Source organism: Lissotriton helveticus, chromosome 7 (assembly GCF_964261635.1).
Source record: "Lissotriton helveticus chromosome 7, aLisHel1.1, whole genome shotgun sequence".
NCBI classification, from domain to species: Eukaryota; Metazoa; Chordata; class Amphibia; order Caudata; family Salamandridae; genus Lissotriton; species Lissotriton helveticus.
This window is the reverse complement of record NC_136068.1, coordinates 1358224553-1358251802: the sequence shown is the minus strand read 5'-3', so window position 1 is coordinate 1358251802 and position 27250 is coordinate 1358224553. Positions and strand designations below refer to the sequence as shown.

General features: G+C 45.7%; 1 protein-coding gene across 4 annotated transcripts in view; it reads left to right on the top strand.

Annotated features, from left to right (window-relative positions):
- The window catches only part of PIK3R6 (phosphoinositide-3-kinase regulatory subunit 6), a 745472-nt gene that overhangs the window by 334760 nt on the left and 383462 nt on the right, over window positions 1-27250 (top strand). For all 4 annotated transcript variants that reach the window (XM_078654671.1, XM_078654672.1, XM_078654670.1 and 1 more), the window contains one exon: window positions 22711-22794. In XM_078654671.1, the coding sequence (XP_078510797.1) occupies window positions 22711-22794 (84 nt within the window). The remainder of the gene's footprint in view (window positions 1-22710; window positions 22795-27250) is intronic.

Below are 27250 nucleotides of genomic sequence, written 5' to 3'. Positions count from 1 at the left end.
GTGGCTGATCTTGTTTAATGGAACTTTTTATAGATCCAGGACCTTACCGACTGTTAAAAAGCCCTGCTGGGCCTTTCTTAGTTTTTACTCCTTTATAATGCTTGTAAAGTGTCCTTTGCAGCCAGTTCTGGGCTAGGTTTTCACGAGTATTGCAGAGATTCTTAGGGAATCCTTGAAAAGTTTTACATTTGCTCCAACTCTAAACCCGTGGAAGCAAATTGACACCTTTTTTTGCTTGAGTTATGAGTCTAGAAAACAAGGAATATACCACCATTCTACTCTTAACTGTAAACAGGCCTATGAAAGTCACCACTCCCAACATTCTGCTTTTCAGCAATTGGGTACCAATAATTTTGAGATATTCACCAAACTATTTCCTCTGAGCAGGGTGCTGTGCCAATTCTCCTATTTTGTGGATCGTCTTGGCCCTTTGTCTCATAGACTGTTTACAATGTGTTGGTACTGCCTATCTGCTAACCCCAGATTTCAGTTTGCCTGTCTGCAGAGCATTCAGTGTTATTTCATAGTGCCAAATCGTGCTTTCCGAATAATCTTATTCCTCTACAAAAGGTGTCTGTAAATAAGGACCGCACAGCCAATAGGTCTCACCTTTGGGACCGTATAAGTGTTTAGTTATCCAGAACAATATCCTTAGTGCAACAACATCAAGTGTTGCATGGCTAAACACTTATAAGGTCCCAAAGGCGAGACCTATTGGCTATGCCAATGCTTGTTACCATTGTGTGTGTGTGGGGGGGGGGGGATGGAAGATGAAGGAATGTTTCTAAATCCATGTTTGAAAACAATCAGTTAAAAATACAAAAATACTTCTCAATGCACTGATAATCTTATGTACTATGGTAAAACGGTTCTGCATGTTAATGAAATACACTTTTTTATTCTGAAGATTCTTTATCATATTTTTACACTTTTGCTGCAAAAGGAATTTAAAAAGGAAGATGTTCCTAAGGATAAGTATTGCAGGACATCCTAGTTACTTTGTTTCTTTAACCTCAATTAACTTTTAAACAAACGCTTAGCTGTTTATTGAACATCTTTTTGATATTGGTGCAGTCCAGTGCTGCTTTTGACCAAAGAGCTGCATGTAAAGGTCAGGAGGGCCGCATGTGTCCCCCGGGCCGTATACTTTGAGTATCACTGGTCTAGTAGCTGGCAGGTTTAAAGCACCTGTTCAGCAAACGTGTACGCAAAAAACTAATTCTCAAAGCAGAAGTTTGGTTTCTCTCTGTGTGCAGGGTACATTCTGCATTTTCTCTGTCCGCGTCTTCCATGGTGTGCCTGGCTGGGAGGACAAATGAGATGCTTTTGCTCTGCCCTTAATAGGGTAGAGCGACTGTAACTATGACCCTGAGGTATTGTGGCGGCCGAACTTTGTTGGTCTCCGCTTATGGTCAGTGGAGCCAGCGAAGGCTTTGATAGTAACTCAGCAGGTGTAGGAGAGTAGGGTCTGCTTCCTATGGTTACATCCACATTTTGCTGTGTTTCACTGGTTTTTCGACTTTAGTCTGGCTGTGGCCCTGCTAATCAGGACCACAGCATAGCTGTTCTCTCTCTAAATTGATACCATGTACTTTAGGTACATACCAGATTGATTACTGGGTCACCCTTATGAGTCCCTGTATATGGTACCTTAGGTACCTAGGGCATAGGGACCCAGAGGCCTACCAGGGGCTGAAACATGTATTTTGCCACCCCTGGTTAGCCTTCCAAACTGACACCACAGGTCTGGGTAAGGTGGTGTAATCACCCCTTACTTAGATATAGTATACCTATATCTACCTTTACATATAGACACATATTGACCTATAAGTCACTCCTAGGGCAGTCCTTGACAATCCTGAAGGCAGAGTGCTTGGTTTTGTGTGAGAGGGTGCCCTAGCATGGGCTGATCCCCTCTGCAGCTTTCGGAAATATCTCCTTATAGCTGTTCTATGATATAGCCATACCATATACTCTATGGTGCATTATAATCCTCGCGGTTAATGCTAACTTTGGTTTGGCTTTATCAAAATATGTTGTGTAAGGTGTCAAACACTTTGCAATACTACTCCCCCCTACCCCCAGAGGGAGGGGGGGCGGTGACATGGGAGAAGACATGTACATACTGGTGAACCCGGTTAAAGTTAAACAGAGCCCCAGCATCAACAAATGGATGCTGCTGCCACATACACGAGTCTGCCCTCCTGCTGCTGGAAGAAACTCCGGCATGGGAGGCTTGGACAATAGGTTTCCTGTCCAGGGAGGTGCTAGCACCTCCCCAGACAGGCTTTAGTGTTTTGGGGCAGGGTGAGTTGCATTCAGTGAATGCTTTTCAGACATTGCCTAGGTCACACAAGGTGCGCCATGCATTTCCCAGTTCAAACCGGTTGCTAGGGCACTCCGCCCCAGCTCTGGCGGGAAACTGGACAAAGGGGAAGGGGTGTAACCACCCCCTCCCCAGGTCCACCCATCGGTGGGACCTTAGAGTTAATCCAACCCCTAAACTTGCTATAAGAATAGGATCCCAGTCCCTAGGATATTAGATTACCCTGGACGAAACTCTGCAACATATATCTTGGACCTTCGACATTCCATATCGACTGGAAGACGGAAGAAATCTCCCTTGTGGTCAAGGAGTGACCACCCTGTTCAAACAGGCACCAACTGGATCTTTGCCGGTCTGCATTTTCGAGGCTCCCGCCGGATCCCGAAGAATCTGCAACACAGGACACCGACTTCCAGACATCCCTGAAGCTGACCCGAGCTCCTAGCAAAGCTGAGAACCTTAGCTGGCACGAGAAACGTGGGACCGGAATTCCTGGACATCCTGCATTTTTGCAACTGCACCTGCTTCCCGAGGTATCCCGAAGTTGTGCATTGGGGTATATGAAGCCCCTGCCACGAGCACCTGTTGCACCGAAGCTCAGAGACCTACACTCCACGAGTGTCCTGTGGGGCGCTTTGTGCATTTCCGCTCGAGGCTCCTTCGCGGTTCCTAGTCCTTTGGCTAGTGAGCCCCCAAGAAGGACAGTCCTTTGTGTCTTGAGCTTTCCTGGTTGCCCCAGACGTGCTCCCACTCCTCTCCAAAGGAGGAGTCCCTCAGACCTTGCTGGTCTGAACCGAAGCCAATCTTGTCATCTTGCGTGTTGCCAAGGCTTGTTGGGTCCAATCCAGATTCTGACAGCTCGAATCCAGCTCCTGGTTGTCGTCGACGCCTCCTGGACCTCGTGCCTGAGGAGTCAAGCCTCACCTCTTTCATCTGAAAACACCCGACATTGGTTGGCATCTTCCTATCGCCATCCTGGTCACTAGTTAGTGACCCAGACTCTGTCCCCTCTGCTTTCAGGTTCTTCACAGCTCCGATCCACCCTTGGATCTACCCGGACACTTTTCCTCTGGAGGCCTCCAGCATTTCTTCTCAGCTCTCCATAGGAATCGACAACGAAACCCGACACCAAAAGACACCTATGCACCCGGCTTCCCTGGGTGAGGGAACACGAGTACTCCGGTGCTCCCGTGGGTCTTGACTCTCGAAGTGTCCTAGTCTAAAAGGGTGCCATCATAGTTCATCTCTAAGTGCAATTAATCTTTAAAATTGTAATTTGTTCGTTCTCCATAGAAAGTAAATGTTGATCCGCGGCTGTGTTTAGCCACTGCACGCGTCCCGCTTGGGCCTACTGTGTCCCTACCTTGGGTGGTTCCTGGTAGCCCCAGCGGTTCTACAGGCCCTAGGCCTGCTTTCTAACACTCCTGTGGTTCTTATACCACTATTTTAGTATATGGTTTGGGAGGACCCTAGGGCATAATGTATACTGTGCAACTTATCGTATGCTAATTAAGTTCCTTGTATTGTACTTTTACCTCTGACCTCATACAGAGTCCAGACTGGTTGTGTTTAGAATAAATACATATATATTTGATATATACCTTGTGTGGTGTGCTTTCATTTGATCATTCAAGAGATTATAATTGGTAAAACAACTAGCTTAACTCGCCTCTAAGTCTTAGACTGAAGGCTGCTCTCCACAGCTACCACTAGAATGGCTTTCTATAAAGGTTGACTTTAAACCTACCATCAATAAGGGTCGTTTGGACTGGTGCAAGGTGCCCACTGGAATAGTGGACATCATATGGTAGGCCAACTTCTCACAGCAGGTCCCACAACTTTGAATAGAGTGGGGAACCTGGTGTTTGGTGGGGCACGATGACTGATGATTTGTGGCGCTCCTCCCACCTGTCAAACTCTAAATGAGGCACTATATTATTTTTAAGAAAAACCAAAGGAAATGATGGACGGAGCGTTGCCAATACAAGCACTCACCCCCAGTCAACTGATCTGGGTTTAATCCATCACCGTTCTTTAGCCCACTCTGCCACCCCAGTTCAGACATGGCCATATGCAAATCAGTCTGACCCTGTGCCTCATGGGAACAGTCCAGCCGGAACTGCCAAGCCATGCCTTCCCTGGACCGGAAACAAGCTACCGAGGACCGGTTTCTGGCATTTCAGCCTCTTGAATCAAGTGGCAAAGTGAGCTCAGACTCGCGTCTGAGCATACCCTGCCAACTTATGGCGAACAAAGAAAATCCAAAGGAAATGATGGACGGAGCGTTGACAATACAAGCACTCACCCCCAGTCAACTGATCTGGGATTTATCCATCACCGTTCTTTAGCCCACTCTGCCACCCCAGTTCAGACATGGCCATATGCAAATCAGTCTGACCCTGTGCCTCATGGGAACAGTCCAGCCCGAACTGCCAAGCCATGCCTTCCCTGGACCGGAAACAAGCTACCGAGGACCGGTTTCTGGCATTATACGTTCAGGCACTATATTATTTTTAACCTAGTGCCTGAACGTAGATTTTTTAATTAGGCGAGCACCACCTATTTCTGCGACTGCAATCTCTTGCTGCCACTGTTTTTATAGAGTACAGTCCTCAGTTTTTGCACCAGGCCTGCCTGCAAGCAAAGATGCTAATGTACTTTTAAAGTGTAGGGTAGGAATATCAGCTTCAAACAGGATCATGTGGATGAGCAAAGCATTCGAGTCTGACTTTGCATTGGGGTACTCAAGGAATTCCCCTTCTGTAAAGATCTTGCAAATATAGTGGCAAATGGTGAATTTCACAGCTCAGTTATCCCATAAACAGACTAAAAATCCTGAAATACTAAAGTGCTACTAATTAAATATTCCAGTACTTATGTAATGTGCCAATCATTCTTTACTTTTTCTAAAGGTAGTTTGAGTTTATCGTCCTTAAAATGGTGTCAAAATAATGAATTTTGGCACAATTTCCCGAAAATAAGATGAGATATACGTATCTGGTCTGTTATTTACTGAATTATATATATAGCAGCTTTCTTGACTTCGTGTTTTTCACCCTGGCCTTCCAAGCAGAATCTGATAATCTTATCAATCAATCAATCAATCAGAATACTTGTGAAGCACGCTACCTACCCGTGAGGGTCTCAAGGTGCTGGGGGGGGGGGGGGGGGGAGAGGAGCTGCTCTGTTCCAAGAGCCAGGTCTTGAGGAGTCTTCTGAATGCGAGTAGGTCTTGGCTCTGTGGTTTGTGGGTAGGGAGGGTGTTCCAGGTCTTTGCAGCGAGATAGGAGAAGGATCTGCCGCCGGAGGTAGTACGTTGGATGCGGTAGCGCCAGTTGATGACCAGTGCAAACCCAAAGCACTTACAACAAAGGCCTCCTCTTGGCATTCCTCTGTCTTCAGGCCAATGGGTCTTGGCCACTGTGGTAGACTGGAGCTGCAATAAATTGCATTTCAAGTATAATCATCAACTTTCAGTAACTTAATGTTCAGTCAATTATGCAAGGTGTGGAATAGTTTTAAAGCTTTACTTCCCATTAAGAGATTAGTATTGCTTTTGTCATTTTATTTAGATTAGTGATTACAGAAATATTGACAAAGTGTTTTATGGGTCAGCATTATATAGACAGCCTGTTCCACAAGGAAATAGTCCCTATCTTAGTTCTAAGAGTCCTAACGTAAATAAGAACCCAGAAATAGTTTGCTTTGGAAAACTAACAAGATTCTGGAGCTTTTAGTTAGTCAAAGAATGAACTCCTCATAAAGAGGTTGTACTCTACGGGCATCCCTCATTCCACGATCCAGGTAATCTCTGGATTCAGAAGGGAACACGCCACTCTGAAACCCCCTAGACCCCCTACCTACCTCACCAACATCCCCTTGGCCCCCCTAAGTAAGAAACCTAAAAAAGAAACACCCCCTACCAACTGCATGCTCATAAACTGCAGATCATCTCCTAAACATGCCACAGAGATAGCAGAATCCATCCTTGCCCATAGCATAGACATAGCCTTCCTCACCGAGACCTGGCTAAACGACCGCCTCCAATCATGGATACTCTAGTACCCCCAGGCTTTACAATCATTAACAAAGACGGTAAAGACCAAAGAGGCGGGGGTTTAGCGATCATCCACAACAGCAACATATCAGTATCAGAAATAGATACCTTCAACTATGACAGCTTTGAATGCCTAACCGCCAACATTAACTTAAGCGACAACAAGACACTACACTGCCACCTCCTATACCATCCCCCAGGCAACACCACCACTTTCACGGAGCACCTGTCAGACCCGGTTGCTCACTGCTCACTCAGACACTGACAACCTAATTCTAGGCGACCTGCACGTACACTGGAATGCAACAAACAGCTCACTAATTCAAAACCTAAATGAGCTATTACGCAGCAACAACCTCACACAGCACTGCTCAGAAGAAACTCATGACAAAGGAGCAATCCTGGATGCCATAATCGCCACAATCACACTTGATCATTTCTTACAGGTGGACTGGTCAGACCACCACCTGATCCTATTCCACATCCCGCAACCGATCATGTCCCAACCCTACATCCAAGTCCCGCCCACATGGACGAGATACCTAACTCAGATCAACATGAGCGACCGAGAAGAAAAGATAAATACGCACCTGCCCATCTCCTCAGATGGGCTTTCCGCAACAGATCTCACGTCCCACTACAACACTACTATGACATCCACCCTAGACCAACTAGCCCCCCTGAAACTAAAAAAAAACAGGAGCAATCCTTCCAGATCCTGGTTCAACATGGACATTAACGCTGAAAGGAGGCAACTTAGAGTTCCAGAGCGTCTATGGAGGAACAATTCCTCTATGAGCCTTCACGATCAACTCAAAGCAGCCCGAAGGAAATACAAAAAGAACCGCATCAACAAAAAAAAAACCTTTTTCTGCACCGCTCTGGACAACGCGAAAAACAGACCAAAGGAACTCTTTAACATCATCAGGCAACAAACTTCCAAGACCTCAGCAACCCCTATCCAGGCCTCCAAAGACCTGTGCGACAAATTAGTCATCTTCTTCAGTGAAAAAGTCACCAAGATTGAGTTATCACTAGACATCAGCCTCAATATCTTCTGCAAAAACCCAACTGCTACAATCGAATCCAACACACACAAGCTCCCCACGGAATCCTGGAATTCCTTTGATCCCGTACTCGAAGATAAGATTCTCAAACTGATCTCTTCCTCCAAGCCCGCATCCCACGTTCTCGGTCCTGTTCCCTCCCAATTGACCAAAAAGCTGAAACACTCCCTCGCCCCACTCTGGAGCGAAATCATAAACAGCTCCTTGAAAACCGGCGTCATACCAGACTGCCTCAAAATCGGCCAAGTCACACCTCTATTGAAAAAGCCAGGCCTAGACCCCACCGATCTGAACAACTTCAGACCTGTCTTCAATCTCCCCTTTCCATTCAAAATATTTGAAAAATGCATTCTCTATCAACTGACCCAACACATGGACAACATCAACCTGCTGGATACCCACCAATCGGGCTTCCGAAAAGGCAGCAGCACCGAAACCGTAATCCTTAACATCGTGGATGACATCCACAAGTCCCTAGACACCGACCAAAGCTGCCTACTCATTCTCCTGGACCTATCGGCTGCCTTTGACACGGTTGACCACAATCTACTCACCAAGGCTCTCCAAGATAGAGTAGGTGCAGACGGGATGGTCCTAAAATGGTTCTCCTCCTTCTTACACAACCGCTCCCAAAGGGTAAAAATCAAATCCTTTACGTCCGACCTACACTCCGTCAGCAGAGGTGTCCCCCAAAGCTCAGTGCTCTCCCCTCAACATATACATGGAACCCCTCACCACCCTACTAAAAAAAGCCAACATTCCCTTCCATCTATACGCAGATGACACCCAGATCTTCTTGGAAACCTCCTCCATTAACGACATTCTAAGACTAAACAACACCCTTAGAGAAATTCAACACTGGCTATCAACTAACCATAAACTCAATCAAGAAAAAACTGAATTCCTCCTCATTTCCAACAAAGAAGAAAACCCTCAAATCGTAGAGTGGCTAAAAGCATAGATGCCCTCAACGGTAATCTCACTCTGGCTAAATCGGTAAAATCTCTAGGAATCACCCTTGACCATGAACTTGAACAATCACATTAAGATCTCTGCGAAGAGTGCCTTTCTCCATCTGAAGCTCCTCAACAAAATCAAGCCCTTCATCCCACCCAAAGACCTCAAACAAGCCACCCAATCACTGGTGTTATCCAGACTCGACTACGGTAACGCAATCCTCACCGGTACAGATCAATCCCAACTAGCCCTCCTCAAAACAACTCTCAATGCAGCTGATAGAATGGTCACGGGAGTTAAGAAAAATGACCACCTCTCACCCGCACTCAGAACTAAAACGGCTGCCAGTCGAAATGAGGGCCAGCTTTCGGACTATGTTTACAACAACAGTGGATATACAGAGTTTTCGGACTGCCTGCCTGACACACAAAGCCTTGCAGACAGGGAAACCAGAATACCTGGCCTCCAAACTCAAGAAAGCCGTCCAGACAAGAAACCTCAGGAGCTCCAACACCATGCTACTCATCCCCATGAAAACACGGAAACAAAAAACTGCTGCACGGTCTTTTGCGGGAAACGCACCAAAAATCTGGAACTCCATCCCAGACGATATCAGGACTATCATTTCCTTAATAACATTCAAAAGACTCCTAAAAGTCCCCTACCTCAACTGTGCCTTCCCGAACCAAGACTGGCCGCCGAAACGCACAAACTTGCACTTCACAGCCCCCGGATAATGCTCCACTACTACCTACCTCTTCCTACCATCTGCAACCACTTGATAATGCTCCACCTCTACCCTTCTCCTCAGGCACCTTACATGCCCTTGACAATGCTCAACCTTATCCTACCTCTTCCTTCTTCCTTGATACCCCCCCCCTCGTTACCTCCTTCCGGAATGAGGCTGAGCCCAGGTCAATGTGCGATTAAGGCTATCTCAGGACTTCCTCACCACCAATGACGAGCAGCTCACTGGGTTCTATGAACATTTATGTGGGACTATGCCTTTCTTATGTGATTACAGCTCAATTTCTGTTGTAAAGTGCTTTGATACCCTCGGGTCTTGCCAGCGCTATATAAAAATAAATACATTAAATAAATCCCAGAAAATGTATCACAGCCGTATCTATGATCACCTGTTGGGTAAAAGGAAATTGCTGTTAGCTGTAGCACAGAGCAATCCAGGCAACAATAAGAACAAATAATACATAAAGCATCGAGGGTAAAATGGCATGAAAAGAAAGAATGGCGTTGCCTGTCTAAATATCAACTCGTATATATGAAACATTAAATATGTGCAACATTCAGCACGGTTCGTCCAATGAAAATGGGTCTTTCGATGGCCTGTTGTCTCTCCTCTCATTCCCCACGGAAAACACTCATGCCAGTGAACAGTTATCTAAAAGTTTCTATTGTTTTGCACTAGATACTTAAGGAAGGTTTCTCATGAAAGTCTTGATGAGACCATGCAAACCAATATCTTCGATAAGCTTGTAATCCTGCATCGCGCCCAAGCGGGATTTCCAAGTTGGCGCCCGCGACCAACCTCCCAGAAAAGGAGGTTCGCGCTCTAGCCGTCGGGGCGCCAGTACCTGAAAAGGGCGGAAGTGAGTTTGTCCTGGCTCTCTATGGAATAGAAGAGGACGCAGACGTCGAGGGAACAGGACAGGACACCAAGCAGGAGGAGAGAGTCAAAGAAGACGCCGTCGACGATGTCGCTAAGGAGGCAGAGACAGGAGAGAAGACCCTGGAGGACCGGGAGGTCCGACCCAGCTTACAGCGCGAGGGCAGCCCAGGAGAAGGATCCTCGACCCTACCGCCTAGAGGCACCGCATGCATGTCTGACTGACCCGAGAAGGAGGAGGAGGGCGGCAAGACCCCTTTTACCACGACCCAGGAGGGCCGTGGCCGAAGGCAAGTACCCCTTGTGAAATACCTCACTACAGGGTGGTGGAGTTTGGGACACTGAGGGCTTGCCACTGTCTGTCTGTAACAAGCATTTGCAATGCAATAGGTCTCGCATTAGGAAAGTTTGAGCTATTGGTATTGTAAATGACAAATGTTTTATTTATGTGTTGGTTTTGAAAATAGCGAAATTAATAGCTTTGTCATTTACAATGCCAATAGTTTTAACTTTCCCAAATATGACACCTATGCCTTGTCTTTCTCACAACCACGCTATCAAAGCAAATGCTGTTTTATTAGAAATAACTTACAACGGTTTGTCCTTGTAAAATAAATGATATATGGTCACCCTGGCTCTAAGCTACTTAACTCATGCTGCGTTTTCCAGTGTTTCATATAGAAGGCAGTACGTACTACTTCTTCTGGTTTTCCTTTGGCAACACTGTCAGTAAGCATTACAAAACATGCCACGTTTTCCAGCATTTCGTACAGAAGGCAGTACTGTTGCTGGAGTTCCTTTGTCAACATGGTCAACAAGCATAAAAGCGATTTACATGAGAAGCACATCTATACTAAAGCTTACCTTTCTGCCTCCGTGGCTTGGGGGAGGTCCATCTGAGCTCCTGGTCAACTTCCTGTGTTTCTGGGAAACTCACTTAATCCCCCGCTCCACAAAAACGAGACCTCTTGGCTATGCCAATGCTTGTTGGAATTGACAAGTGTGAATAAATCGTGGAGTTGGACTTGGAGTGGGGCAGTTGTGCAGGTTAACATATGTGAAACTGTGCTAGGGGTGTTTGGTTATGGGCTTTGTGAACGTGCTGTCAAGTTCCCCAAGTCCGCTAGTCCAGTTTTATTTTTGCTTTGCATTCTGGAAGTTGTAGTCCTAATTTTATAATCATTTTAACCGTCTAGAGGTCCCTGAAAGTAAAGCAAAAACTTGGAGTGAATGAGCAACTCTCACAAAAACTTTGGAAACTTTGAAGCTGTGAGCTTTATGCAGTGTACGGTTTGGTTAATAATCTGGGGAGACACTGACATTGGAAGACAAGGACCATGGAAGACATTTAGAAGTCCGGGGAGGGGTTATTGGTAGAAGTCCTGGATAGACTAGGCGGTGCGGTGCCTGTGGAGACACTGGAAGATCCGGACAGTAGAGCCAGGAGGAGACGGCCATAGAGACACTATTTCTTTATTTAATTGATGTTTTATAAAGGAGAAAGGGGAGAACATAGTACGCAGGGACATGAGGCAATAAAGAGCACTGAAAAAAAAAAAGCCCGGGGTAAAGTAAACAAGTGGGAGGGGTGTGGGGGGTGCATGCACGGGCAGCCCTGACCTGTGGTGCGTGGTGTGTGGAGAAGAGTGTTAACAAATAGTACAACTCCTTAATTAATGTTGTAGTCCCTGTGCGGTGGGTGCGGTCCCAACAGACCAGCATCTATTTGGTTTGTAGACCTATTACCCCAATGCTGAACAATACTACGGCCTTTCGCTGTGCTACGTAGAATATATTGGCAAAATCAGGAAAGCCACAATTAATTTCACACAAACCTGTGCACATACAGATATATGGAAGCTTTTGGCAACACAGACTTGACTAAAGCTATATATACAAGCATGCCACCGGGCCCTATCCAGACGGTACACTCCCGAGTTTTAAACACAACACACCCTCCGTCCCCCAAACATGATTTTAACGGCCCCCGCCTGAAACTGCCTGTTTTAACATAAGTCAAGGGGGAAAATGCATTTGCACAATTTTTTTTTTTTAAATCTTACGCTTTCCTAATGAAAAATGTTGCAATGTTTGCTCTGTATGCACTGCCACTTGGAATCGAACCTTACAGGTTGGAAAACAAGATCCGCAGCCCGGCTTGAACAGAAAGCCAGGCAACCTGTGTTGGGACAGGGGCGGGCCGCAAAAAGACAGGAGGCAGACGGGAGCCTACCCCGCGCTCCTGTGCTGAAGCGCTCCTGTGCCCGTCAGCTGAAAGATTTGCGTGTCAGCTAGCGGGGCTCCCGTGCTCGTGGAGAGCCCCGCCTGCTGCTGAGGATGACCCGCTGCCTGCCGAGGGAGAGAGGGACACACGAAAAGAACTCGGTGAGTGGGGTGTGAGGGGGGGGGGGGGTGTGTGCACGTGTGTCTGTGTCTGTGTGTGTGTGTTTGTGCCTGTCTGTGCGCGCGTGTGTCTGTGTGTGTGTATGTATGCATGCATGCATGCGTGCGTGTGTAAAAAGAGCCGATGACTGGTGGGGGGATGGAAAGTGAAAGTAACCAGCGCGCGTGTGTTTCAGTCTGTGTGGTGGCTGGGTGTGTGCGCACGCGTGACGGAGCGTGTGTATGTGTGTGTGTATGTATGCATGCATGCATGCGTGCGTGTGTAAAAAGAGCCGATGACTGGTGGGGGGATGGAAAGTGAAAGTAACCAGCGCGCGTGTGTTTCAGTCTGTGTGGTGGCTGGCTGTGTGCGCACGCGTGGACGGAGCCGACGTGCGCGTTCGCGCACCCAAATCCAGGAGAAAAGCTCGTAACACCCTTTTGTCCCTCATTCCCCCGAGACAGGCAGCTATAAGTCTCCAGCCTGGACGCATCCTTCGGATGCTAATTCCAGGCGAGACCTAAAAAGGCAGCCAGCACATCCCTTCTTTGGCACATATTGGCACGTATTGACCCCATATTCACATCCCCCGGGTGATGGTGACGGTATCAAATAAAAGACAGGCCAACTTTATTGAGCTTTGTTTATTTTTTTTATTTTGAGGGTCACTGCTCCTATTCTCCTTCCTTGACCTCGTGGGACGACCGGAATAAGAGGAGATAGCGCCAGAAAAGGAGAGAGAACCCAAAAGCATATGGAAATTACACCTGTTTTCTTTTTTGGACTAAGAAAAGGACCACATATAGCTTATTAAATATCCCAAAACTCTCGTTTACCCAAATAATTTCTGTAAATTATAGACTGACTATTAAAAAAATCCCAAGGAGCACCCCTTCCGCCTGAGCGTCGTGTTACTGAGGTGATCACAAAGCTCAACATTGATAATACACTATTCATTATAAAATACAGCGGAATACATTGCTTAGTGAAATGAGTAAATCATATGGTGTGAGCAAAGAAAGAAATACATTTCTCTTAGAGCAGCACATTTTAAAATGACGAACAATTGTATAATCAGAGGATTAGATCAGCAGTTCTTAAAGGCATTTTATTTAAATCTCATGCAAGAGTCGTAAAAATATTTCAGTCGTAGAAGCACATTAGCTACAGAGCCTACTACTTATTTAAGCTGCATGTTTCTATTTGCAGGTTCAAGAATGCATCTTCTCCTACGGTTCAAAACTACATGATTTATTTATCACATTTTAAAGAAGTATTTCTATGTTTTCTGTTTCTCTTCTACAGATAAGATAAAGTTAAACACATTTTCTAACGCCAAGCACATTTTCTTCAACTTTAACCTAAGTAAATTTTTATGAAAAATGTTGACTTTAATAGCAGTAAAATTAAGTTATGAAAATTATGAGCACACATGGTAAAGACTGCATTGCTAGTCAAATCCTACAATAGTCTTTCTGCATCTCAATTTGAGCCCAATGCCTACATTTTAGATTCTGGTGTGTTAGATATTAGTTTGGAATATTGCTTTACTTTAAAGAGGGGTTATCTCTGTCATAAGGCTGGGCACCGACACAGGCAAGACATATGTTTCCAATATTTTGACCTCATTAGTTCTGACTGATTCACACCACTGTGTGATCAAAGGTCATATATAATCAATAACTCTGGTTATGATGGTGACTGTGTCTCTTTCTAGATTTGTTATCTCTGAACTAGCCTAGCCACTTGACTAAAACTCCAGACATATATTGTGTCTATCAAGGTGTGTTAGAAAGTGGATCTCTAGTTGGAAGAGGTATGCACCATGTCCAAGTAAGGACCGCAGTCCTAGTCAGAGTACAGTAAATGCACCCCCTAAACTAACGTGTGCTCACCCTCGGGTTGCTTGGCATAGAGCAGGCAGGCTTAACTTAAGAGGCAATGTGTAAGGTATTTGTGCAACTCTTAAAACAGTAAAACAGTGAAAACACTACACATAAATACTTCAGATGCAAGGGATGTGCCTGTTCTGATCTGCGCAGTCGGGGATGTGTTGGCGGCAAATCCTTTACGATGAAGGTGATGCACCATCGTCTAAATGCGCAGCCGGCAATGAGATTTCCTCGTCTTCAGTGGCAGAGGCAATGCATTGGAGTTGAGGAGATGTATCGATTTCGACTAGTGCAATGACGGCGATGTGTGGATTTTACTGAAAAACAGACAGAAAGCCCACTTGCAAGGGCGCACAGGACTGGATTGCCAGCACTTGGCAGGGCAGTCACACAGCTGGCAGAGCTCAGAGGTTGTAGAAGGGTTGATGGAAGTCTTTGATATCCCTGAGACTTAAGATCAGGAGGCAACCCAGCAAGTACTTGGAGTCTCTTTGGTTCTGGAGATGTAGAGATGCTGGTCCAGTCCTTCTCACTTCCAGGCAAGGATGGTAGGCAGCAGGGCCGGCACCGCAAAACAGGAGTCCAGCCAAATCCACCCAAGTGACAGTCCTTTCAGCAGCACAGCAGTCCTTCCTCCTGGCAGAATGTCCTCGGTCCAGAAGTGTATTGAGTATGTGATGTCAGAGGTCCAGTACTTATACCCAGTCATAGCTTAGAAGTTGCGAAGACTTCGAAGAGAGTACTTTGAAGTGATGATCCGTCCGACCCTGCTGCCATCAAATTTTCCGAGGCTATGACCCTGCTGGGACTGATCCCTCATCTGCAGGAGCCTACGCACGAGAAGGGGCACACTCTCGACCAGGTATTCTCGTCTTCCCCTCTCGAGGAGATTGAGATTTCACCAGTACTATGGTCGGACCACTCGCTTGCCAAATTTACGATCAAAGGCATAGCCAAACCGGTGGCTGCCCTAGCACAGCAACAGGATCGTGTCTATAGGGCATATCACCGAGTGACCCCAGAGATGCTGGCCCAGGCAGCTGTGGATCATCCATGTCCCCTCTCGGGCGATCTGGACAGGGATCTAGAGACCCTGCAAGATTGGCTCCTAGACAGGCTAAAAGATCTTGCCCCGGAATTGACACCCCGCCTGACACCGAAACGGGTCTCTGCGCCTTGGTTTACCGCTGCACTGGTGGCCACGCGGCAGCAGTGTAAGGTAGCCGAAAGAGCTTGGCGGGCACAATATGATACTGTAGCCAAGCTGGCCTATAAGACGGTGGTCAAGGCCTATCATCGGGACATTCGCCTGGAAAAGAGAGCATATCTAGCTAGGAGAATAGAAGCTGCTTCTAACTCCTGCAAGGAGATTTTCTCTATTGTGAGAGAATTTATTTCCCCATGGTCTAACACCTCGGACGAAAAACCATCCGGTACCTGGGCTTCGGACCTTGCTGTTTTTTTTACGAGCAAGATCCAACGCATACAGGATTCTTTTCCATCGCCTGAGCCCACGGGCCAGACTAATCCTGAGACCACCTTACCCCAGCGGGCGTGGCCAGGTGTGGTGCTGAGTGTGTTTCCACCGATTTCTGCCCCTGACTCTTTAGCGCTAATGGGCAATCTTAAATCGGGTTCGCCCCGCGACCCATGCCCTGCTAAATTTTTAGCGAAAGTTGCGGAGGTGGTTAATCCACTGGCAAACCCGCTGTTGAATCTTTCGCTGAGTCAGGGAGTGGTCCCACAAGATCTTGCATGCCACCCAGTCGGGTTTTCGTCCCCATCTAAGCACAGAGACTGCGCTCCTGGAGGTCTCAGAAACCATTAAAGGGGTTCTGGACTCCGGGGGCAAAGTAATGCTGGTGATGTTGGACTTGTCGGCGGCATTCGACACCGTCCCCCATGATGGCCTTCTCGTAAGACTCTTTGAGATAGGTCTGCGGGGGACGGTGCTCGACTGGTTTTCTTCCTTCCTAGCCGGCCGCCGGCAAACGGTCTGGGCGTCGCCAGATTCCGCCGTGATGCCGCCTCTGGGAGTCGGGGTCCCACAGGGCTCTATTTTGAGCCCGACCCTATTTAACATCTTCATGACCCCGTTGGCGGCGTTGGCGGAATCGTATGGCGGCCGGATCGTATCCTACGCTGACGACACCCAGCTCCTCTTCTCATGTAAGAGAGGAGGTGACTTTGATGAGGAGAGTATCCGGGATTGCCTTGGGGCTGTTTTCCAATGGTTCCATCTGAACAGCCTCAAGTGCAATTCCGATAAGTCCGAGGTACTCTTCTTTGAGTGCGACACAGAGCCAGACTGGCAGGCCTGGTGGCCGATTAATATGTTTCCTCCGTCTTGTTCTTCGCAAGTCGCCAAGAATCTGGGGGTCAAGATGGATAAGGGGCTAACATTGAAATCCCAGATCCTTGGGGTGTCGGGCACCTGCTTCGGCATCCTTAGGATGTTGCGGAGATTCCTTCCCCTGTTGTCTGAGGAGCATAGGAAATTGACAGTGCAGGCTCTGATTGGGTCCAGGTTGGATTATTCCAACATTCTTTACCTGGGCCTACCAGAGTACTTGCTGCAGCGGCTCCAAGTGGTGCAGAACGCTGCTGCGAGAGCAATCTTTGGATTAAATAGACGGGCCAATGCATCGGGCCTGTTGAAAACCTTGCATTGGCTTCCTATCCGGAAACGGATTGCCTTTAAGGCTCTGACTCTGGCATATAAAGCTCTCCACGCGGTGGGAGCAAAGTACCTTCAAAAGAGACTGGTCTTCTATCAACCGACCAGGTCTTTGAGGTCGGAATCCCTGTTTTTGGCGGTTGTCCCGCGTGTGAAGAGAGCTCGCCTGGGAGGCCGCTCTTTTGGATTGCTGGCGCCACAGTTGTGGAACTCTCTGCCGCTTGCTCTGCGGGGAGCTACCAGCCTACTAGCTTTTAGAAAAGGCCTTAAAACCTGGCTGTTTACCTAGTAGCCTATTTTCCTGCATGTTTTTGGTGTGGCATTCTGTTTTTTCTTTTATCGGTGTTATGTTATTGTGTTGCAGCCTTCCTTTTCCATTAAAGCGCCGGGACACTCTTTTTGAGTATCCGTGCGCTATATAAAAGAATAAATAACATAACATAACATAACATAACATACAGAGTCCCTCCCCTTCCTGCACTGGCTTCAGACTCACTACGAGGGTATGCAACTTTTTGCGAGGACAAACCATTCAGGTACAAGTGTCCGCTCCTCCCTCCCATCCTGCCTAGGATGACCCATCAGGATATTAATGGCCCATCAGGATGTGGATGGGCCATCAGGCACACCTAAGGTTCCTTTGTGATTGGTTGACTAGAGGGAATTCACAAAGTCCAGCTGTCACCCCCCCCCCCCCCCCCCCCCCCCCCCCCCCCCCTCCACCCCCCTAAGACATGTATTCAGAGACAGGCAGAAAGCACAGAATAATTAAAGTAAGGCAATACCAACTTTAAACGTTGCATTTTCAAACTTTCAACTTAAAATCCAACTTCATCATAAGTTGTGATTTAATATTGTGAGTCCAGAGACACCAAACTCTAAATATGTGTTTTCCCAATTGGGAATTACTCTTATGAAGTGTAGTAAGATAATCCAAAAGTTAACCTATTGGAGAGATGGGCATTGTAGTAGTGAAAAACAAATGTAAGAGTTTTTAACTACCTGGACATGTAAAACTTCAAAGTAAATGTCCATGTTTTTAAATACACAGCACCCTGCACTTGGGACTGTCTAGAGCCTACCTTAGGGGTGACTTGTATGTTTTAAAAAATAAAGGTTTTGGCCTGGAAAGTGGGTTAACTTGCCAAGTCGACAGTGCAGTTTAAAACTGTACACACAGGCTCTGCAATAGCATTCCTGCCACATGTTTAGAGCTACTGAAGTGGGTGGCACAATCAGTGCTGCAGCTCCACAAGTATCATTTAATCTACAGGCCGCAGGCACGTGTAGTTCACTTTACTAGAGACTTGTAAGAAAATTAAATATGCCAGATGTGGATAAGCCAGTGTTACCATGCTTTAGGGGAAGAGCACATGCACTTGAGCACTGGTCAGCAGTGTTAAAGTGCCCAAAATCCTAAAGTCTGCAAAACAGGAAGTTAGAAGGCAAAAATTTCAGGGAAATCTACGCCAAGGATGCTAGCTCTAGCAATGTGCCTGGAAGAAATGCAATGGATGCCTGTAAGACCTACTGGGGTTGGGAAAGCCCTGTGAGGCATAAATGGCACTGCACCACATATGGAGAAGTGGAGAAGTGTGGCTCAATGGTTAGAGCGGCGGACCCTGATGCATAGGTCTGGCCCGGGACCAGGGTTCAATTCCCACCTCGGCGGGTCTTGGGCTCAATTTCCTCGGACCTGATAATTCTCGCCTCGGTGCCTATTCTAATCATGGGTCCCACTCTGCAACTCTGGGCAATAGCTTGCTTAATCTCCACAACTACTGATCACCACTGGGTATGGGCTCCCAAGCAGTAAGGCCAAACCCTGCCTTAAATTGTGTCACAAAAAAGATGCCAATACTGCTAATTTTAAGTTCTAGGGTATTATTTCATTCTTTACATACGAACAAAACACTATGTAAGAGGCATTCTCATCATAGAATCAATCTTTTCAATTTTGCATTTTATTTGCACTTTTGTTATTTCATTTATTTTTAAACATTTCAATATTTCAACAAAATATTTCGAAACACATCACAAATACAAACATAATGTTAATTCTCTCTTCATACCTCATTCATATTCATTCATACTAGAGAACTTATCCATACATACCCAATGCATTCATCCAACTAACAATCTAAAACAACAAGGAGCTATATTTTTTATACAATTTATATACAGTTTTTTGAACAAGAAACCATAGAATCTCATTAAAGATATAAATCACTGTAATCAAAATGTTGTTCAGTTTTCTTATGGTTTCAATGTGACGACGTTATATGGGACGGTCTACGCGTTTCGAACTCTTTGAGTATAGAGTTCTCGTCAGGACCATAGACTGTAAATGGAAAACAGGGGAACTTCTGTTAAAATACGTCATTTATGTCACAGAAGCTGATTTGGGCTCAACACCCGATTCTCTGCTTCTTACCTCTCTAAATGTCAGATGGGATGTGCTTCCTAGATTCGCCAACGTCCGCGGAGCGGGACCACCTACATGACAAATACACACGCGCTATTTGAATTGTCTAACTGCAAGCGTTCAATGTCAGGCACGCTCTGATGCATACTTACTTAAAGATGTTGCCTTTTCATTTCTTTCTGTGAAAGACAAGGATGGAAATGTGTAAGGGGATTGGTCTCTATCTTGAAACTAGCCACGCAGTCCAATGCAGGAAGTTTGGAATCTTACCAGATTGTTATGACTGGTTCTTAGACGCTGTGCATGGGAAGATCGGCGGATTAGCTTTCGGAGTTCACAGTGCGCCTGGGCAAAGGGGAAGGAGGGTGAACGTCTAGTTATCCATTGCGTTGTTGTGGAGGCTTAGAGATCAGTTAAAACTCCTTTCAACTATCTAATAGGTCATACCTTTCATTAGTGGCGTGTTCTGGCTGGGTCCCGTCTCACGATCTGAGACGTGCAGTTGGATGACGCTGTTATTTCCTATTTCCTGGTGTCTCATGATTTACTGATGAAATGCGGGCGCCATCTTTGTGTGGTCAATGTCGCTCTATTCTCTATGGGCATATGTTAAAATAGCGTGGTGATGTAATGTTATATGTCTCATGAATTCAATATTTTGGGTTGGCGAATAATTACTAATGAAGCTGTGGGCTTTGAGACAATTTCTTCACTTTGTGACGAATTATCATATGAAATCCTTCTGCGGGGGCCATCTTGAATAGGGAAAATCTCCAATGGATCGTATGCTGGATTATAATCTTTTTGTTTTTTTGTCTGATGTCCATCTAAACGCATCGTTATAATTTGAACATCTCGGAGAGTTCATTTAATCCGTTTGTGGCTGTGTTAAATTTTACGATCATCATTGCTTCTTTTTTCAAAAGTTTTGCATCCAGATCTCCTCCTCTTGAATCTTGTTCAACTTTTGTGATCACAGTCCATCGCAGTTCATTATCTCCGTGATTTTTTATTTGCCAATGGTTGACCAAGGGGGCATTTGGTACCTTTCGTTTTATCCTTGATTTGTGTTGCTGGATTCTTGAGCGGATCTCTTGGTTAGTTTTGCCAATATAGAAAAGGTTGCATGGACACCTAATTCCATAGATCACGTATCGTGTTTTGCAATTTGTAAACATGTCATGTCTCCATGTTGTTTCATTGTGTTTGAAAATTGATCCCTCTTCAGTAGAGTCACAGCAGTTACACCCTCCACATCTGTGGTGCCCCACAACTGGGGGTAATCCAATCATGCTTCTCAAATTGGGTTGTGGTTTCGTTGGTATTGCAGCTCTCACCAGTTTTTTGGCCAAACTTGATTCTTTTCTAAAAGCGAATAGTGGAGGTTTATTCAATTCTTCGCTTAAATTTTTAACCAAGTGCCAGTTGTTATTAACCACCTTTTTTAACATGTTTGAATTGGGGCAGTATGTGGTGACTAATACTATTCGGTCCAATTTCTTTTTCACTTTTTTCTCCAACAGATGCTCTCGTGGTGTCCACCACGCTCGTTTTTTGGAACGGCGCAGAAGTTTTTTGGGGTACCCACGGTCAATAAGATTGATGGTCAATTTTTCCGCATGTTTTTCATATTCTTGCTTATCCTGGCAATTTCTCCGGATCCTTAGGTATTGCCCATATGGCAGGTTCTCCTTCAGGCTTCGGGGATGGTTGCTCATAAAATGTAATGATCTATTCCGGTCGGTTTCCTTTTTATATAGAGTTGTCATCAGACCTCCTTCGTCCGAAGGGTATATCTCTACATCAAGGAATGGAATTTTTTTTTTTGCGCTGCATCGCCAAATGTGATGCAGCGCGGGCAACAAAATGTTTTTTTTCGGTACTTACCTGTAATGGTCCATATCCCGCATTTTACAACCCCCCCCACCCTGACCCTCCCCCGCCTGCTGTCACCGCCCCGGTATAACGCCCTGCACGGGCCGTGCTTGGGGGTAGGCCGACTAAAGGTAACCGGGGGATGTAGAGTGGAGTTACTTGAAACATACGATGAAGTCGTAGCTTACGGGTACGAGCTACGGCTACCTGGAGCGGGTATGTCGAATTGGGTTGAGCTCCTGCGTAGAGTAGACAGCGGAGTGCCGGTATCAGCAGTGGTCTGGCTTCTGAGCTGGTTTCCCCCAGATGGCGCCCTGCTGTCCAATGTGATAACCACTGGAGCTGTGCCGCCAGGAAATACACCTCGAAGGAAGGAGCTCCTAGTGCCGCACCAATGCTTGGTGACCAACGTCTACCATATCAGTAGAGCCTGAATCGAGTATCATGCAAATCTATTGGCTTATAACATTAATAAACAAAAACACTCCCCCTTGACTAACTAACGGGTGCAGCCCCAACAATAACCAGTTTTATAAGAGATTGAAGGGAGGATCCTGCCGATCCCCAACCTTCAGTCAGAGCAATTGGTTAGATATAAAATCTGTGGCACGTAAAGTTTGAGAGATGGACGGATCTTCAATGATAACCCTCCCTTCTTCCATCTCCCTCACCATACCAGATTCAGCGCCCGCTTGTATGTGCATCTCAGGGTAATGCTAATTCTCGAGTGCTGCTCCGTGTGTGTCATCTGCTTGTATGTGAAGTTCATCCATGTCCCTGGCTTTAAAAGACTCCATCAGCAGATCCCACGACATAGCTGAAGTATTTTACATGACCCTCGCCGTTCTTCCCTCCATAGCACCCCGCTTTCAGCCAAGCCCCCAGCGCTTTACTTCTTCCCTCCAGGCCATCAGCGTTGGAGGTTTCGCCGATTTCCAGCGACTTGTGATAAGACGCTTTGCCAAAATAAGAGCTAGGTCAAAAAACTTCGCCTGCACTGTGTTAACCTTAGGGCGTGGATAAAGGCCTAATATGCAACTCTCTGCTGTAGTCCATGCGTGCCCTCCCACCACTTCTTGTAGTGTGTGTGCTATATGTGTCCATGAGGGGGAAAGGGCAGGGCATGACCACAGAATATGGAGGAAGTCCGCATCTTGCTCCACGTATCTTGGGCAGTTCATTGCCACTGCCAGGATGTGGTGTGTGAGGTATGCTCTTTGAATGATCATGTACTGAATACATTTTAATCGTGAATTTCGGGAGATTTACTTCGGGTTGGCGAGAAGGGATGCCCAGTCTTTGTCTGTATAAGGACCATCCCTATGTCTGTATCCCATTTTGCCTGTAATAACTAGTTCTTCTTTAAGAAGTCCGAAGTGTGGTAACCCTCTCCAGAACTAATGGTTGTCTCTTTATGCCCCGTGCAGAAGTGGAGGCGGATCTTTATCGGAAGGTGCAGGCCATCCTCCGAGAAGCTGATGGGCAGAACGCCGGACTGCAGTGTGACAGAGGTGGGTAAACTGTGGTGCCTGCTGGCCTGGAGAATGTGACAAGTGATTCCATCAAGTGAATGTCGAGATTTTCTGGCATATAACGGGCACATATGCAGTCAGATGTATGTACAGTAGAATGCATGCCCAGTGGCATATGTTTAGGTTATATATATATATATATATATATATATATATATATATATATATATATATATATATATATATATGCATACAAAGTTCGATGCATGCATATCCTGCCATGAAAATACATGCACGAAAAGTTCCATATGTGCGCAATTTGGGGCAAGAAAATGTCCTATCACCTGTGTAAGCTCATGACAAGTTACATCCTGAAAGACGCATGCGCAGGTCCAGACACAGGTATACGCACAGTGACATGAATTCGCAGAGCAGTGAGGCGCGTGAGCAGTGAGATGCGTGCATATTGACGAATTAATGAATGGCAAGCTTGTAGTTAGAGCTCGTGGTTACCCACAGATGTAATAACGCTACTTCAATTTTAGTCAGGAAAATATATACAGACGCAGTTGGAATACAAGTAAGCAAATAGTGCAGGTAAATAGTTTCAGCCACATACAAGTGATTGCAGAGGCAAGCAGTATCTCATGCATGACGTATCCGATGCATGCACACTTAGGTAGGTGCAGTTAGAAATAAGGTTCATCAGATGCATGCATCGTTTCTGCAGCGAGAGTCACACAAAGTCCAGAGCAATCTTTCATGTAATGCAAATGTAGATCACAGTGCACTTGGAGAACATTGTGTAATAAGGTGTAGACGGTGGTGTAGCCAATATGTCATGGTCCTGGGGTAAGCTGGGAAATGGGCTCCTGCAGGTCTTTAAGTGGGCCAGGCCCTGCCGGTGCTCAGCACTGGCAGTTCTTAAAAGCTGGTGCTGGCATGGGTCCCTATCTGGCACTCCATATTTGCTCTCACCCTCAGGATGAAAAATAAATCTTAACTCTGCAGCATTACCACCCTTCACTGCCTTTGATGTAACTTCAAAGAGACTCATAATTCTTTTACAGTCTCATCATGTCCGAACTGAAGCATTTTCAATGTTCTATATAATGATGCCATAGTTGTTGCTTATTTATCTTATGCAACTAACAACCATTTGCTTAGCCAATAGACATGGCTTGTTGTAGGTGTATCGTTACTTGTTGTATTATATATCCGGATGAAATGACAGAAGCAGCAAAATAGCAGTCGGGCGTACACTATGCTAAGCACAGATTATTAGTTTGTGTTCAGCCATGCCCCTTTGAAAGACACCCAGTTTTTTTCATCCCACTTAAAGCCCTGGGCTTCTGTATCAACTGTAAAATAAAGGGTTCAGTTGAGCCCTCAGGTGTCTGGGCCCCGATGCCTATGCACCTGCTGTACCAATGGAAGCCACATCCCTGAGTGTACACACACTATGCTGCCAATGGGGCCACACGTTAAATTTTGTTGAAAATATGGATTGTTGGTTCCTATTACATCCTGCACATCACCTTAAATGCATTCATTAAACTGGGCGCTTTCATTCAATCATCAATGTATCTATTATGTTAGTGTTAAATTGATTTACTCGTCCACGAGTAATCTTAAAATAAAAGGTTGTTGCTAGCCCGTTGAGCAGTACTCTGCATCTCGGAGGCCAGAGCTATGACTGCTTGTGAGTGCAGCTGCACCATCCAAAGAAGATGGTTCTTGATGGTTTCAGTAGAAATGTGTGATGAACTAGCTGGAGGCATGTTTAGTAACTGACGGTTTCAATCAATTCATCAATCAGAAGTTTGTAAAACGCAGCTACTCAACCTAGAGGGCCTCAAGGCGCGGGGGTAGAGGAGGAGGGGCTTATGATCCGTGTGGGTGTGGAGGTTCAGCTGAAGAGCCAGGTCATGAGATCCTTTGTAAATTGAGTCAGCGATTGGGCTTTCCTGAGGGGGAGGGCCAGGGTGTTCCAGGTCTTGGCGGTAAAATTGCTTTATTGCTGGAAGAGAAGTCCCACTTTATCTAACACCTTTTTGTAACCAGGTGATGTTTTCACTTAATCCCTCTATAAGAGTTCTATTTGAGCACTGAAACGGTGTATGCATCCCTGTTCTTTCATAAGTAATAGCAGATGGATGTCAGTCTTGGTGCCCTGTCCTTCCTTTTCCAGGATGACCATCTCATGTTATCATCAATGTGTTTCTTTTAAACAAAGTGAGCAGTCACTTTAGTGGCGTTCCTATGGCATCTTATATTGCTACGGTGTTCTCCTAAGTATATTTGGATTTCCTGGGGGTCATACCCATGTAGTGTAGATCACAAGGGAATGTGACCATTTTACAATTAGTGGGTGTCTTCGGGTCCCATGACATTCTGGTCCCTAAGTTAACTATCATAGTGTAGAGTAAGGGATATGATGATTCTCCGAGAAGGAGGCAAGTCATGAAGGAAGGCCCCAGAGGGGGTTAACTGCCTTACAGTGAGTAGGTTTACATGATCTAGTATGAACCAGTCTATTTCTGACGTTGTGTCCTCTTTTAGAAAAGAAAAAAGAGTTGCCAATTGTTACCATTGCTATTCTATCCTCCAGTGTTTCACAATCATCATTTTGACCCTAAACGAGACTGAGGAAAAAGTGGTGCTTTTTATCCATTAGCTAAATGGGTTAGTAGGGCCTCCCTGTTGTTGTTGTGTGCTCTTTTTCTTGTTTTTCTGGTTATCTTGGTGAGATACTGACGGTCGACAAATATCTAGGACAGCTGATTGGCCTGTCCATCATATTTAGTGGTTTTGTCCAAAAGGAAGTTTCTTAATTAAGGAGGTCTTATGTGGCACCCCAGTTTTAAACCATCCACCATCAGCTATTTTAAGGTTGCGGTCTAAAAATGGCATATTAGACTAAGTGTATGTGTGAATCTGAGAAAGTGGCCTCTTTCATTTACGCAATTGCTAAATTCTAAGGCCAGGTATTCAGTACCTGGCAATTTAATCAATGCATCGTCTCTATATCAATGCCAAGGTTGTATATGTGATTTGAGAGATTCCTCACTGGAATAAAAGAAGTTTACCTCAAACTGATATACATATAGACAGACATGTTACACTTGGGGCAAAAGTGCGGCACATGCAAGTCCCTTATATCTGATGGTTTAGGGTCCCCAATGTATTCAGAGACGTTTTCCACTAGGGAACGTAGGGCACATTCTACTGCAAACTGTGTGGGAATAATGTAGTTCCACTCTTTAAATTGCAAAGAACTGATTCGACTATTAGAAATATCTGTTCCTGAGGGATGCTTGCATACAGAGCCTCGATATTGAGACTCCCTAGAAAGTCTGTCTCTGGGTCAAATGTAAGCATTTTTTGATAATCCTATGACATCTTTAGCTCTTGAAGTAGGAGGGCATCTTACTAACTAAGGAATGAATGAACCAATTGCAAAATGTGTTTGCAGAGGTAAACTAAATATATGAATCCCACATGTCCAATCACCTAAACAACTCTAGAAAATAAACAAAAGAACATTCAGCTGCTACAAATAAATGGTCAATCCTTACATTTTAAAAATGTCCAGAACACCACCAGACAGCACTATGAATACCTATTCAAATGTTTTGGAATCTAAATGTTTAAAGATGTATGACGGACTTTCAAATAACTCTGTCATCGCTGTAACCTCCCATTTACTTCGGTCGTCAGATATCATCCTCGACCTCGTTCAAGCCAGTTTCTGATAAGGAAGTAACCCAGTCATCTCCTAGGATCAAAACATCTAAGTCCTCTCAAGCCTTGGTATGAAATCATTCAGTTTCCTAGCAAAATTGTGAAAAGAATGGTTAAGATGAATTGCAAAAGTATGTGAAACAACATTAGCTGCTACAGACCTTTGTCAGGTTTCACACCTGCCAGGGAAATCGAGTCCGCTCTGTGACATCTCAAGGAACTGACACTTCTGATGAGGGCCTGAAAACTGCTTTGATTCTCCTTGACCTCTCTGCAGTCTACGATATCATCAACCACTATGTTCGAGGCATGTGGGCTGCTAAATTCATATCTTAGCATTAGATCGCCGCCTAGTGTTGGGTCCGGATGATCGCACATTGTTGTCCTGGAAGAGTCTTCGAAGTATCCTGAGATAGGTGGCTCCTCCCCTGGACTACAGTGCGCATGGGCATCGGCTCCATCCCCAGATTGTTTTTTTCCGCCATTGGGTTCGGATGTGGTCCCGACTTCTCTTTGTCGGAACCGAGAAAAACTAACTTTTTCAGGCCAAAAGGCCTTGTTTTTTCTAGCGTCGGTATTGTTCGCGCATGGTCTCGGGTTCTTCCAACTCTTGAAGTCGGATTCAACGGAGTCTACACTCTTCGAACATCGAGGCCTTCTCATCGCGACACGACTACAACTTTCCAGCATGGAGCGGAGTCCGTTTAAGTACTGTCCGCTCTGTGGGTCCAAGTACCCACATATAGACCTC